Raw genomic sequence first — 13497 nt, forward strand, 5'->3', positions numbered from 1 at the left:
ACTGAAATGTACTTGGCCACATATTTCATTTTGTCATCTGGACTTAAACCAAGCCAAAATAAAACAACACACATTTCAGTGAAGTTCTTTATAAATTGATCAGTTATTCGCATTATTCATTATAACTAGACAAATTGCGTTATTATACAATACACCATCTTTCTTTTCTTTTCTTTTTTTTTTTGAGGATGATTAGCCCTGAGCTAACATCTGCTGCCAATCCTCCTCTTTTTGCTGAGGAAGACTGGCCCTGAGCTAATATCCACGCCCTTCTTCCCCCACTTTACACATGGGACACCTGCCACAGCATGGCTTGATAAATGGTGTGTAGGTCCGCACCCAGCGTCCGAACGGGCGAACCCCGGGCCACTGAAGTGGAACATGTGAACTTAACCACTGCGCCACCAGGCAGGCCCCAATACAGCATCTTTTTAACTAACACCATTTAAAATTTCACATAAAATATCTCTGTAACTTTATCTCAATTAAAAATGCAATAAGGCCCCGTGAGTGTGAATTTACCAAAGTCACAGAGATTGCTGTGGTCCGTCATCAGTCAGGAACCAAATGTCCTAAAAGCGAAGAATTGCCATAGTTTGGATTTCTTTTTCTCTTTATTTTTCAGACACTGCAAATGGACGTGAACAGGATGAACGTGACCTTGCTTCAGATATTCCGCCAGGGAGTGGCCGCGGCTCTGGGCGTCTCCCCCCAGCAAGTCCACATCAATCGCCTCATTGTAAGATGCCCACCACGCGCGTTCCCAGAACAAGCTTTGGCCTTCAGTGGTGGGTTCAGGAGTGAAGGGCGCCCTGCTCTGGTTCTGTGGCTCCCGAGCCACTGCTGGCGTCACGCCTGCTTTTGTAGAGGCAGAGTTATTGGAACAAGCCACACCATTGTTTACGTAGCGTCCACGGCTGCTGTCCGGCCACGAGGCCATTGCCAAGTGGCTGCAGCACCTTGTTTGGCTAAACCAAAAGCTAAAACATTTGCTCTCTGACCCTTAACAGAAAAAGTTGGCCAACCCTCTTATAGTTCGAAGCTGGCCACCGGGGAGGTGGGAATAGAGGAGCCCGAATGCCCATCTCACCAACCTGACACGACTCCCCAGATACTCTCCCTGATGCTGGAACCCCCTGTGTCGGTTGTGCTGTCCCCCAGACAGCGTTAAACCCCTTCCAGTACACCAGCAGGATGAAGGGTCCTGAATGCTCCAGGCGGAGGGTTTTGAATAAAGAAGAACCAGGGCTTGAGGACAGCAGCCCAAACGGAGTGAAGACTAGACAGTCCTGGTGTTAGGGGTCGGGGTGAGGTGAGCCCAGAGGGCCCCCGAGACCCTCTCTCAGTGACCACACCCTTTCTTCCCCGCCCCTTGGTGTCTGGGAACCTTGATGTCATCCCCGTGTGTTCCCCCTGCACTCGGAGGCGGGTTGGGTGAAGGCACCCAGGCAGATTCGAATAACATGGTTTTCTCTCTGTGAAAAGTGAGTCACCTGAGATGCCTGTGAAACGAGACTGTGGCATCAGCTCACGGTCATAAATTGTCCTTAACGTCCCGTGCCCTGGGCACTCAGGCAGGGCCTGTGGGTCCTCACTCCTCACGTCCTGCGCTCCTGCTTGAGCTCCGCAGCCATCGCCTCAGCGTCTGCAGGTCCAGCTGTGGGGAGAATTCACTTCTCCTTTTGGTTTACAGTGTTTCTTTCTTTTCTGTGTGGAAGGTGAGTTGTTTCAGTCCCCATCATAACTTTTATTCTGTGAGTCAACTATTTCTGGGACTAAATGAGCTTAAAAAAACAAAGCTGTTAGCTCAGTCGCACGAAGGAGAAAATAGAGCATTCCCCGAGGTCCTGAAAGAGTGAAACAGACTTTCCATCAGGCACACGCTGCTCCAGGCAGAGGACAGGGGAGAGCGGTGTCTGGATCGAGGTCCTTTACACATGCTTGGAGTCCTCAACAAACCTTCGTGCGTGTAGGTTTAGTGACATAACGGCTGTTTGCAGAGAAGAAAGAGGGGTTTCCACACCCGGCAGAAGTTGGGGGCATTTCCGCACGTCTGGGTCCAGGAAAGGGTGTAATAATCAGGAGAGTTAGGATGCCTGAGGCGGCACAGCACGTGCTTGGAGACAGACAGACAGACAGGCAGACCGCACCCCACCCCCAGCTTGGCCGTGGGCTGGCTGTGCAGCCTTAGGAAACTGTTTACGTTTTTTCGTTTGCAAAGTGGAGATGCATCTGAGGCCCGAGCCCCGGAGGCGTGCGGGGCATTGAGTCGGCTGACGGGTTTAGGGTGTGTAGGAGCGTGTGGGGCAGGACACGGGGCTCCGTTCCCGCGTTGCTGTTATTGGTGGTAAGCGTGTTTCATGTCAGCATTGTGCCGTACTTAGTCCTCGTCCGTTGTTCCCTGAAACCCGGAACCGTTTTGTCTGGATTGCTAGGCGTGTGTTGGTATCCCACTTTATACCTGGCTGACCTTCTGGGTGAATTGCATTAAAAGAAGATTTTCCAGCAGGAGAGAACTCCATGTACCAAAAGAAAAGCTAACAATGCCCTTCTCTAAGCGCGTCGTGCGAGTTGCAAGGAGACTGTCAATGGCATGTCCTCTTCGTGTGGGGTTTGTTGTGTGTGTACGTGGCGTGTTAGCCACTTACGGTAGAAATCCCCCTTCTCCGTCTCAGCTGGCGAGGTCACACTGCTAGGAAGCTGTCGTGATTTTCCTGCGCGACACGTGCGTTTCCACCCGAGGGTAGAGTTGAAAGTGTGACATCTGAGGGAGCATCTGAACAATATATTTTGAAAATTACAGTATGAAATGGAAAATAAACCAGCATCAAATGAAATATAAAATTGAAATCTCGAGGTGTAGACTAGTTGAAAGACGGCCGGTGGAAGATTTTGGCTTTGGGCTGTGATGTCAAGTGTCCCAGAGAACGGGTAATAACTGATCTGCCAGATGCCTTTTAGGATTCTGACTTTCTTCAACGTTTCTAGAGGAAAAGTGAAGATATTTCCCAACGTTGTTTAAAATGTCTATAACACATACAACTAATCCTCTTTTTCTAGGAAAAGAAGAACACCATTGAACTGTTTGTGTCTCCCATGAACCGGAAGGCAGGAATTTCCGATGCTTTGCCGTCTGAGGAAGTGCTGCGCTCACTTAATATCAACGTTTTGCATCAAAGTTTATCTCAGTTTGGGATCACAGAAGTCTCGCCTGAGGTATGTGGTTGCCTGGAATATTTTGTTAAAAAATGTGTCAGCATGTTAACAGCGTGACGTGGGGACCCAGTCCCACGAGGCCTGGAGATGAAAGCTGTTTATTATGTTATTTGAGAATAAAAATCTCCCGCAGGGTCAGAATTCTCTGATCCTCACACCGCATGTGTTTATTCTTAAGGAAATTCATTTTCACGAAGGTTCTCTTTTTGACCCGTCCTCTCTGAATCTTTATGGCCTTGTGCTCTACCCGACTTCTCCACTGAGTTGTCTAGAAGAAAGGCCGTTTGATATGTTGTCAGACGAATACCTGACGCTGCAGTGTCGGAACTGCCTGGATCTTCCTTCCTCCACAGCTGTCCCTCCACTTCCCTGTCAGATGGTCTCAGGGAGTCACCTTTTTCCACAACCTTGGAATTAATTGGAAATGTGATTTTTCTTTTGCTGAGGAGCCCAGTTTAAGAACTATGGATATTTTCTTCATAGTGTTTTCTAAATTTGGCACTTTTAAAATGTCCACACCCCTTCCACCATCCTCACTCCTGAGTGAACTCGGTCCTTTTTACTTCTCCTCCTGCGTCCCACTCTACCGAACTCGCTAGAGTGATCGTCATCCTAAACGTGTGTGATTAGAACCACAGAATCAGAGAATCAGACCTCGAGGGAACATCCGTGAGCATTTACAGATACAGAAAGGAAGGCCCGTAGAAGCTGAGCGGCTTCGTCCAGGTGACATCGCAGGTGACATGTAAAGCAGCATCTAGAGCCTGGAGGCTCACTTCCTGCCTGTTCCCCTTTGAGTAGGGCACACAGCCTCTCGTTTCAGTGGATCTCTGGCTGTGGTGTAAACAGCTTTGGTGCAGGACTGAGGCTGGTCCCTCGTCCAGCACGTGAGATGTGACCTCGGCAGGTCATTCAATCTCGGAGATTAAGTCTGTCTTTGTATAGTTTCAGCCTCTCCGAGCCTCAGTTTCTTCATATCCAAAGTGGGTACAATCCTTATCTTATAGACTTGAAACGTCAATTAAATTTTGAAAATACACGTGTGGGGCCGGCCCGGTGGCACAGCGGTTAAGTTCACCTGCTCTGCTTTGGTGGCCCAGGTTTGCTGATTCAGCTCCCGCGTGGGTGCTCCCTTGATGAGCCATGATGCGGTAGGCGTCCCATGTATAAAGTAGAGGAAGATGGGCACGGATGTCAGCTCAGCAAAAAGAGGAGGATTGGCGGTGGATGTTAGCTCAGGGCTAATCTTCCTCCAAATAATTAATTAATTAATTTAAAAAAAAAAAACCTATGTGGAAATCCTCCGTAGAGTGAGCACCGAACGAACATTGTTGGAGGGCAGGATGGATCAGCAGAATGAAAACGCGTTTCATCATTGAACCGTGACTGTGACAGCAGCCTCCAGCCAGTCTCCTGCACTTGGTTCCGCTCCCTCCCTGCCCTCTGCCCCCACACGTGAGCGTGCACTCACGCACACACACGCACGTGCAATCGTTCTACAAGCAAACCTGGGTGCGCCCTCCCAATGTCGTGCTGCTTCTTGGGCTTCCTAAATGGGGCAGAAGCAAGCCTGGATTTCTTAATCTGGTGCGCAGTCCATTGTGCGCTGGGCTTTATAATTGTTGAGCGACACTCTCTGTGTTCTAATAGGGCAAATAAGATACAAGCAGATAAGGACAATGTGGGGCTGTGATAACGTTACCAGTAGCACTACAGGAGCTGTGAGGATGAGGGGCCACCTCCCGCTTCAGGGCGGCCAGCGACGGGGTCATCCTGAGCCTCAGCTCCCTGACGCCTGCCCAGCCCGACCTGCACGTGACTCTGAAGGGTCTCTTTGATCCATCAAACCAAACCCCATTGCCATGGTCCAGGCCCTTCACAGACTGACTTGCACACGTCTTGCCCACAGCAATTCTTCTTTAAAATTTAAAAAGACCATTGGATTAATTTATTCTGCTTCCCACAAGCTTTCAGGGAGCAATGTGAGCATTCCTCTGTGTGGCTTTATTCTGAGTTTAAATGCCATTGTGAAGGCTTTAGGAATATGGCGGCTCAGTGAGCCATCCAGATTTGAGCACCACAAGAAGCTCACCACCCAAAAAACCTAGTTGAAAAAACTAGGTAAAATGAAGTATTCGGGGTCCTCTGACACATCCAGGCCGGCAGGGGTGAGGCCCTCAGCCTGACTGCCTGTCACAGAGCCACCAACCCACAGTGGACCCAGGTCTGGACGCACTTGAATAGTCAGAGTGTAGCTGATGGTCAAAATGTGACTTTTAAAATGAAATCGTGGGAATCTAGAATCTAGGAAAACTTACATTACAGGAAACTGGGAAGTATTTTAGTTGAATATGAGGAGCGTTTCCTCAGCAACAGATATGTCCTTGGAGCCTCTGTCCAGGAAGCTCTGGGATGGCCAGCAGGACCCTCTGGCCTGAGCTCCAAGAGCAGACGCGGAGAGCAGCTGGCAGGGCGCCGCTCGCGGGGCTCAGACACGCGCGGCCCACGGGCCCTTATTTGCTGAGAGTCGTTCCTGCCGGTGAGGGTGTTCTGTGCGTCTCCCACTTCTTTATTCATCTTTGTGGCTAATATGTGATAACAGCTTATGTCCCAACCCATTCTCTCACATTTTTATCACCTAATTATAGCTCTGCTATGGGAACATATTTATTAACAAGAAAAAGGAATATTGGTGTTTTGGGGTTTCGCCCTTTGCATGAATTACAGAACATCGAGGATGACGTCTCAGAGCATCTGTTTCTGGACTTACTTTAATTACTTTCAGGGAAAGATGTGTTTTTGTTGTTGCTGTTTCTTTATTTGCTTGATTTCTTTTTAATCGCAATGACTCTTGGGAAGCTAAGAAAAATGCCAAAGAGAGAATTGCTTTCATTTATTCATCTGTTTTCATTTCAAATCTAAGTTTCTTGGGAGAAAAAGACATTATTTCTTTTATGTATTTTTATGTGGTACCTAGAACATTGTAGGCACTCAAATGATGTTTTATTATAAGATGCTCATAAAGATAAAACTAGATGTCCTCAGGCCTAATAAGTCAAATCTCAGGGAAAAAAAATTAAGTTTATTATTTCAGTTTCTATTTTTAAATGTTTTTACAAAGTTAATTAAGTATGTATTGAAACAGGTTCTGCACTGATATTGAAAAAATGATTTAGGATTTTGTAGTTGTTGTTCAATTGCAAATTACTCCAGTTTCACAGGTCTTAGATTTCAAAGGAGGAAGTTACTTTCTTTAAAGAACAGGCCAATATATTGACTGATACTTTCATGGAATAGCCACAAAGAGAAAACAGCCAGGCCAAATAAATACAAACCGTAATCCATGAGTTCGATGACTGTTCCTTCAAACCAGGATCATTAGCCAGCAGTCCAAAGAATCATGGTCCTGGCCGTGCACGGCCAAGAGGGAATGCAGTCAATATCAGTGTGTCAGATCATCCAGACCAAACTGTGCACCGTGTGCATAACACAGCGGAAGTTTGGCATTTATCTAACAAAACCATCCTGTTGTGGACACACCCCGCTCATCTGCCTACGTCAGTCAGCTACCCAGATAATTTATGACGTTTCCATATCACCCCGTCCTGTGGGCTCCAGCTTTCCTGGAGCCATGTGTCTCCTGAGCCTCTGCACTGTCTCTCCCAGCCCTCGGGATCATTCCTACCATTTGGGATAACAATTGGTTTAAAAAAACCGAGAAAGTCATAGTGCATCAAATTATTAAACAGGATATAGAAAAGCCATTGTTATTGATACAAGAAACTGCCCAAATTTTAAATAATAAAACAAAACGAAACCCAGCAGTTTCTTTCACAAAAAAGTTACAGGACAAAGTGATGTAGCTATGAATAAGGCGTCAAGGTGACAGGGTGGCATGGGCGTGACTCGGATTACAGGACCCTGGGCACCCAGATAAAATATTAAAGATATCATGTTGACCTTAGGCAAAGGTTAGACTGGAGAGTCCTGTGAATTAAAATCTTTTGACTTGTGGGATCTTAACTACAGACTTTCCCATTTATTACCTGGCCCTTATCAAGTTGCTTAGATCTCTGAACAAATATAGTGGTGCTCAGCAGGAATAGCATGACTCAGAAGGAAATCTGTTTACCAGGAAGGTGCGGTGACTAAGTTCTAGGAGTTCAAAACAAGTGTCTTTCTAATGGGGGTTGGGGGTGGGGGTGGGAGGTTAATTCTTCCATCGCCACTGCTTTGGTTAAAAGAGAAAATAAAACAGAAAACAGATTTGTCTTAAAAGAAAGGAGCATGATGACGTCCCAGGGGTGTGGAGCTGTAGCAGGAAGAAAGAATTGAACCAAATCGGGTTAGGAACACAAAATCTCTTCCCGCCCGCCTAAACACCCCTTTTTATCCAAATTTTACACAAACTGGAGCTCAGATCCTCATCCTTAAATCTGACACGTTTATGCTGCCTACTTGAAGGCTTAACTAGTTTTCTTTTACAGCAAGCAAGAGGTGTTATTTAGTTGCCTGCAAAAATTCATTTCCATATTTATGCCTGATTTCTACAAGAGTTTTCTTTTCTATGAGTTTCCAGCTCTGTTTATAGAGACATTGGAAGAAAATATGATCTGGCTGAGGTCAAAGAGTAAAAGGCAGGTTGTCACTTGAACCCAAGATTTCCTTTCCAGCAGGACACGTGGTTTCTAATCATTTCGTCAAGCAAGTACTTTCGGATTCTCCATCAAGTTACCACTTCCATATTTTTAAAACATACAGAAATCATTTCTGGCATCTATGAGTTTGTCCATGTCTTAGAAAGTAGGCAAGATGTTATAGTGAGCACATCAGTGTTTTCCAGGCGAAAGAAATGGAAACTCAATTGCTCCAAGCAAGAGGCATCTCCTCCAGCGGTCTTGCAATCACAGTTGAACTCAGAGGCCCTTTCTGTCCCATCTCTCTCAACTCCCCACCAAACTCGCTTGAGTTCCAGGATCAAAGTTTTCATAAAATATTTTTCAAGGCAAATATTTCTTTTTGTCCACTTTACAAATGTTGAATGTGTTTTATTTTTTTTTTAAGAGTCTTGAAAACTGGTTAGCAATGACTTCAAAGTTCAGACACCTACACGGACAGGTTTTTTTCAAGGCTTTTTTCTTTTTTTTTTGAGACAACTACTGTTTATTTCTCTTGATTCCGTGGGTTAACTAGGATGAGGTGGGTGGTTCTTGTGTCCCTCGTGGTGGAGGCTGAAGTCACTCCAGCGCTCACGTTAAGCTGGAACTAACTCACCCGCCTGGAGTGCCCGTGGCCTCTCGATCTCGGTGTGGCCTTTCACCGTTCCGTATCTTGTTGCTCAAGGGTTTCTTAATCCTTGGAGACCACATCCAGGGACAAGCAAGGGCTCTCACCGGGAAGAGGCCGACTCCAGCCACAGGGAATTCTAGACGTCTAGAAGCGTTTCTTAGCCTATATGCCTTTCCTAACTGTAGACCCTTTGGTTTCAAGCTAAAGTTTCTTTAACTATAAATCTATAAATTTCACTGAATTATAAAACTTAACTGCATTCTAAGAAGTGATTTAGTGGATGTGCTTTTTTTAAAGAATAGGTGAAAAGAAAACAAATGGGTGAAATAAAACCAAGACACCCATTCACATGTTATTCCTGCTTCTTCTCCAGCTTCCACCCCAAAGAAGCAAGCAAAAAGTAAATAAATATAGGTAAAACTATTTATTTTACCTTTTATTACCAGTAATCTTGGATTTTTTGGTGTTCCCTGCTGCTTTAAATAAAATATAATATCCTAACAATGTAGGTGAGGTGGTACTTTAATCAGATTTTGACAAAGTAGACTGCATTTAAAAAAAATGATTTGATAAAAGAAAAAGCAGGAAATGACCCCGACATTGTTGCTCTGCTCATGAATGCCCCATGAGATTCTCTTTGCACCTGTTTCACTTTTACTGGAAAGTTCAGAGCTGAATCTTTCTCGTAAAGCAGGGTGTTGTGCGGTGGGAGGGGCGGAACACGGGTGAGGAGCGCTCCAGAGCAGGTTCCTCAGCACGGAAAGAGCACTCTCTCACCTGTGTTGGGGGAATTTCCAAGAGGCGGTGAGGGGCGAGCTTGCTTCTGACAGGAGATCAGTGTCTCGTGTGGGGACGGCACTGCCTCGTCGGGATCGGCTGAGAGCAGCTCGCAGTGGGGGCTGTAGGTGTGTTCTACTCCACTGAATGGAGAAAGCTAGAAGTATGCTTAGAGTCTGATAAGAACGCCAGCATCCTCGAGCTCTCCTTTAACATCGGACTTTCTGTTTTGCTTTTAAAGAAAAATGTTTTACAAGGGCAGCATGAAGCGGACAAAATCTGGAGCAGAGAAGGATTTTATGCTGTTGTCATTTTTCTCAGCATCTTTGTTATTATAGTAACGTGTTTGATGGTAAGTGTGCTTCTTTCTATATTTTCCTCTGCCGAGCCCACTGCTTAATGTTATTTGATGCATTGCCATTCGAATGAACGCCGAAAAGACTGGGGACTCTGATCCTGTTGGATGGGGAATGTTTCGTATCTGACAGCAGAGACACAGCTGGAGGAAAACCTGCAGAGCTGTGGACTCTGGGCTGCAGGACGAGCTGTGAGGGGCCGAGGCTTTTAGTGACTTATCAGCCCTGAGGAGGAAAGTCACTGAAGGCCTCGAAGTCACGCAAGTCCCACGGCACACCTTGGGCTTACTCTGTGTCTTCTTTTATATCTTTGGGAACTCGGGAAAAAATTTGAAAAGCAATAGGTCTTAGGGGAAGCTTACTACTTAGAAGGGTTTGATTTCCTTATTTTTAAAGAGCTTGAAAGCATTCTATGAAATTCCAGGCATGAAAAGGAGATGATTACAGACTCGAAGGCTGAACAATCCCCTACCAGCTGATTTTTAGGTGAATGAATAATATAAAAGCATCCACTCTCTGCAAAGCTCTGAAAATTACAAATTAGAAATGTGTAGCCTTTCAACGTATATTTCTAATTTTAAAAAATAAAACCCAAAACAAACATAAAACCCACTAAAGTAGGCAATGCTACCTGGTGTCAAATGAGCTACCTTTCAAACAAAATGATAGAATTTTCCTGTTCTCTTGAAAATTCTGTGATGTGACCTAAAATATTTGAACTTTACAAATGGGTTTTAATATTTTTTCTTGTTTACGATGTTCTTTTTAATTTTGCACATTTTTAGAAACTTTCCTTCCTTAGTTTTTACATAGCCCCCCAAAATACATCGTGTTACTTCCTTCCACTGTCAGCAATGGTGTCTGTCTGGATTTTGCTCCTTTGTGCTCCCCCTGCTGGGAAGGGGCTTCTGTTAGAGAGAGCAGGGCTCAGTTTGGAAAGACAGGCTGGGTAGGTGTAAACTTGAAGGATGTGAGACAATGAAGGCCGTTAGGAGGGTGAGGATGGCACATTTCCCCGAGTCTGGGCATCGGTGGTGGCCAGCTCCCATCATCGTGAATTCAGAGGTGCCTCCTATGGCCCAAGCATTGAGAAAGAAGATTTCTAAAAATTGTGACACAATAAACAAAAGGATCACTTGAGAACTGAGTAAGAAAATGGATTGTTATATACTGAATGGTGGAGATTCAGAAAAAATGATTTCAGCGAGAGAAAGTTGAAGGTTCTATGGAAACTGTGGCAGAGACATCTGGGCTGTCTCAGTGCTTTGGGACGTGGCCCTTGTTCTGGTTAATGGCACTTCAGACTACGTGGTTCTTCTTTTCCTTAATTCAGGGAATCTCGATGCCGTTCTCTGTCTCATCCGTCACAGTGAGGGTGTTTTTCTCTTCACAGGTGAAAACAGAGGCAAGGAAGGAGAATGTAGAGGCAGAGAGCGATGAGAACGGAGGTTGTGCAGGGGTAGATGGTAAGATTCAGAAGAGCGAGGGTGAGGACGGAGGAACGTGGGACGCCGCCCCCGCGCGGCTGTGAGCAGAGGGCAGAGGGAGGCAGGGCCGAGCCAGCCTTCCCGTGGGGATGCGCTCCAGATAAACCCTGCAGGACACACTGTCCCACGCAGGGCCGTGGGGGCCACACCCTCAGCCACTCGGGGGTGGGACAGCTCCTCCTTTCCCAGTATTTGCAAAGCAGCAAGGTGAAAGTCAGAAACCGAGATGAGTTTTCTCCAAAGTTACTAGAACAAGCTGAGAAGGGAATGTTTCCAAAGCTTAGGTGAGTTCCGTCTCCTGGGCTGGTGGGTCGCCTCATCCATTCATTCAGTCCACGGGTTGCTGCTGAGGATCATGGTGGGTCTGTCGTTGTGCTGAGGGCGAAGGAGAGACCGAGAGGATAAGCTCCTGCTCTCAGGAGTCTGCCTTCTAGAGGGGACACAGGCAATAAATATGTTAATGTTTTACAATCAAATCGTGAATATGCTGTATGGTTCCAAGAGTATGCCATTCAGGAAAAGGCAAAACTACCAAGACACTGAAGAGGTCAGTGTTGCCAGAGGCTGGGGGCTGGGGGGATGAGTAGGCGAGCCCGGCAGATTTTGGGGGCAGAATGACACTGTATCGTCTGGGGAGGAGCGGGAGGAGGCATGCACCACTGTATTCTCTGCTCAGTTTTTCTATGAACCTAAAACTGCTCTTAAAAAATAGAGTCTATTAATTTTTTTAAAAGTTCAAATAAGTGCCACGAAGAGATAACATACTGATGAGTGGGTGGAGCAGAGCAATCTGAGACCCATGAAGACAGGGGGAAGGGCCCCCAGGCAGAGGATGGGGCAGCGGAACAGCTGGGGAGGGAATGAGCTGAGCCTTTGTGGGTTCAGGAAGCGGTGGGAGCCGAGTGGGGCAGAGCTGTGCTGTGACCTGGGGTGTGCGAGATAGTGGAGAGTGGGTGGGGCGGAGCACGAGGCGAGTGTGAGAGCAGAGGACTCTGCTGGAGGCTGCTCTGTAAGCCGAGGAGAAAGATGCGGTGGCCCTGAGTCGGTGGGGAGAGAAGGGAAGAGTTCCATAGGCGGAACTCACGGGCCTTGCTGAGCACTGATTCTCAGGGAGAAGGAGACAAAGAAATCAAGGCTGACTCCTAGGTTATGTGGCCTGGGGATGGGGCCCCCAACTCCTGGACGTGGGGAGGAGGGAGAGGCAACACTTCTGATTTGTATTCCAATAGTTCTTGAATAAATAAAAGAAAGAAATAGAAGGACATATTTCAAAGCTTATCTTAAATTTTAATATGAAAGAGTCACTTAAAAAAGTAAGAGAGGAACCAGCAGTACGTAGAAAGGAGTTAATATTGATAGAAAAATAAATGCTACCTAATAGACAAGACTCAGGTGAATTTAAGTTTATCTGGTGCAACTTAGCCCTGACAGGTCAGCAGTTCACAGTCGGGGCGAGTCAAACGTGACTCTCTAAAATGGGCTCCTACTGTAAACACCCCAATGTTTTTGATAATGATCTTGATTTAAAGCAGGTTTCTTACTTGAGTCTCTCAGGAATAGTGACACTACCACGTCTGTGATTCTCAAACATGTATATTCTGATTCTGTTTCCCATAATTTTGTTGATTCCATGGTAAAGGAAAGATATAACTCAGAATTTTCCCTATGGTATTAATTATATTTATGAAAGATCAAATAACTGTTATTTGCATCCAGCCTCCCTACATACCATAGAAATGAAAAGCGTGTGGCTTTATTATGCATTTATATTGGTAAATTGCTGTAATGGTGGACTAAGTGTGCTATATAACAATAACATAAGGCTTGGCAAAATTTTTGAAATGTGGCATATTGTTTACTTTCCATAAAATAAAAAAAATTATGTTGCCAGGCATAAAATTAGACATGCATGACATTTTCAAAAGTGAGACTTATTTAGCACCTCTCAAATGTGAATGTAGAGTGGGTAGAGTGACAAATAGATAAATACAATTTTCCAAGAAAAAAATGTGTGGGCAATTTCTAATCCATTCAGTCTGTTTTAGGTGGAGGAAATTTATTACTAAGAAGAATTATTCTTAAACTTGAATAAATAATAGAAAGAAGAGCATTTATCATCTCAATCAGATCTTCAAATGTGCTTAGAGGTTTATTAACAAGCGCAAAGGTATTTATGAAATGTCAGTGGAGATGTCTACAAGCCAGATTGCTTCTGGAAAACGATTTTAGAAAACACATGAAAACAGCTGTTTGGGTCAGTAAAGCTCTGGCGTGTTGGACTCGCAGGAGAGCCATCCATGTGTCAGGCAGTTTCTCTAGTGATGGTCTTGGTGGCTGAGGCAGGAGATCCTGGATCAGACCACCTGCCGCAG

The 13497-nt window shown here is 45.6% G+C and overlaps 1 protein-coding gene across 1 annotated transcript in view; it reads left to right on the forward strand.

Annotated features, from left to right (window-relative positions):
* Positions 1-13497, forward strand: part of PTPRR (protein tyrosine phosphatase receptor type R) — a 132039-nt gene that overhangs the window by 31051 nt on the left and 87491 nt on the right. Inside the window, exons 2-4 of the mRNA XM_046654081.1 lie at positions 626-739; positions 3061-3216; positions 9524-9634. Of these exons, the coding sequence (XP_046510037.1) occupies positions 635-739; positions 3061-3216; positions 9524-9634 (372 nt within the window). The 5' untranslated portion in view covers positions 626-634. The remainder of the gene's footprint in view (positions 1-625; positions 740-3060; positions 3217-9523; positions 9635-13497) is intronic.

Source organism: Equus quagga, chromosome 1 (genome assembly GCF_021613505.1).
Source record: "Equus quagga isolate Etosha38 chromosome 1, UCLA_HA_Equagga_1.0, whole genome shotgun sequence".
NCBI lineage: Eukaryota > Metazoa > Chordata > Mammalia > Perissodactyla > Equidae > Equus > Equus quagga.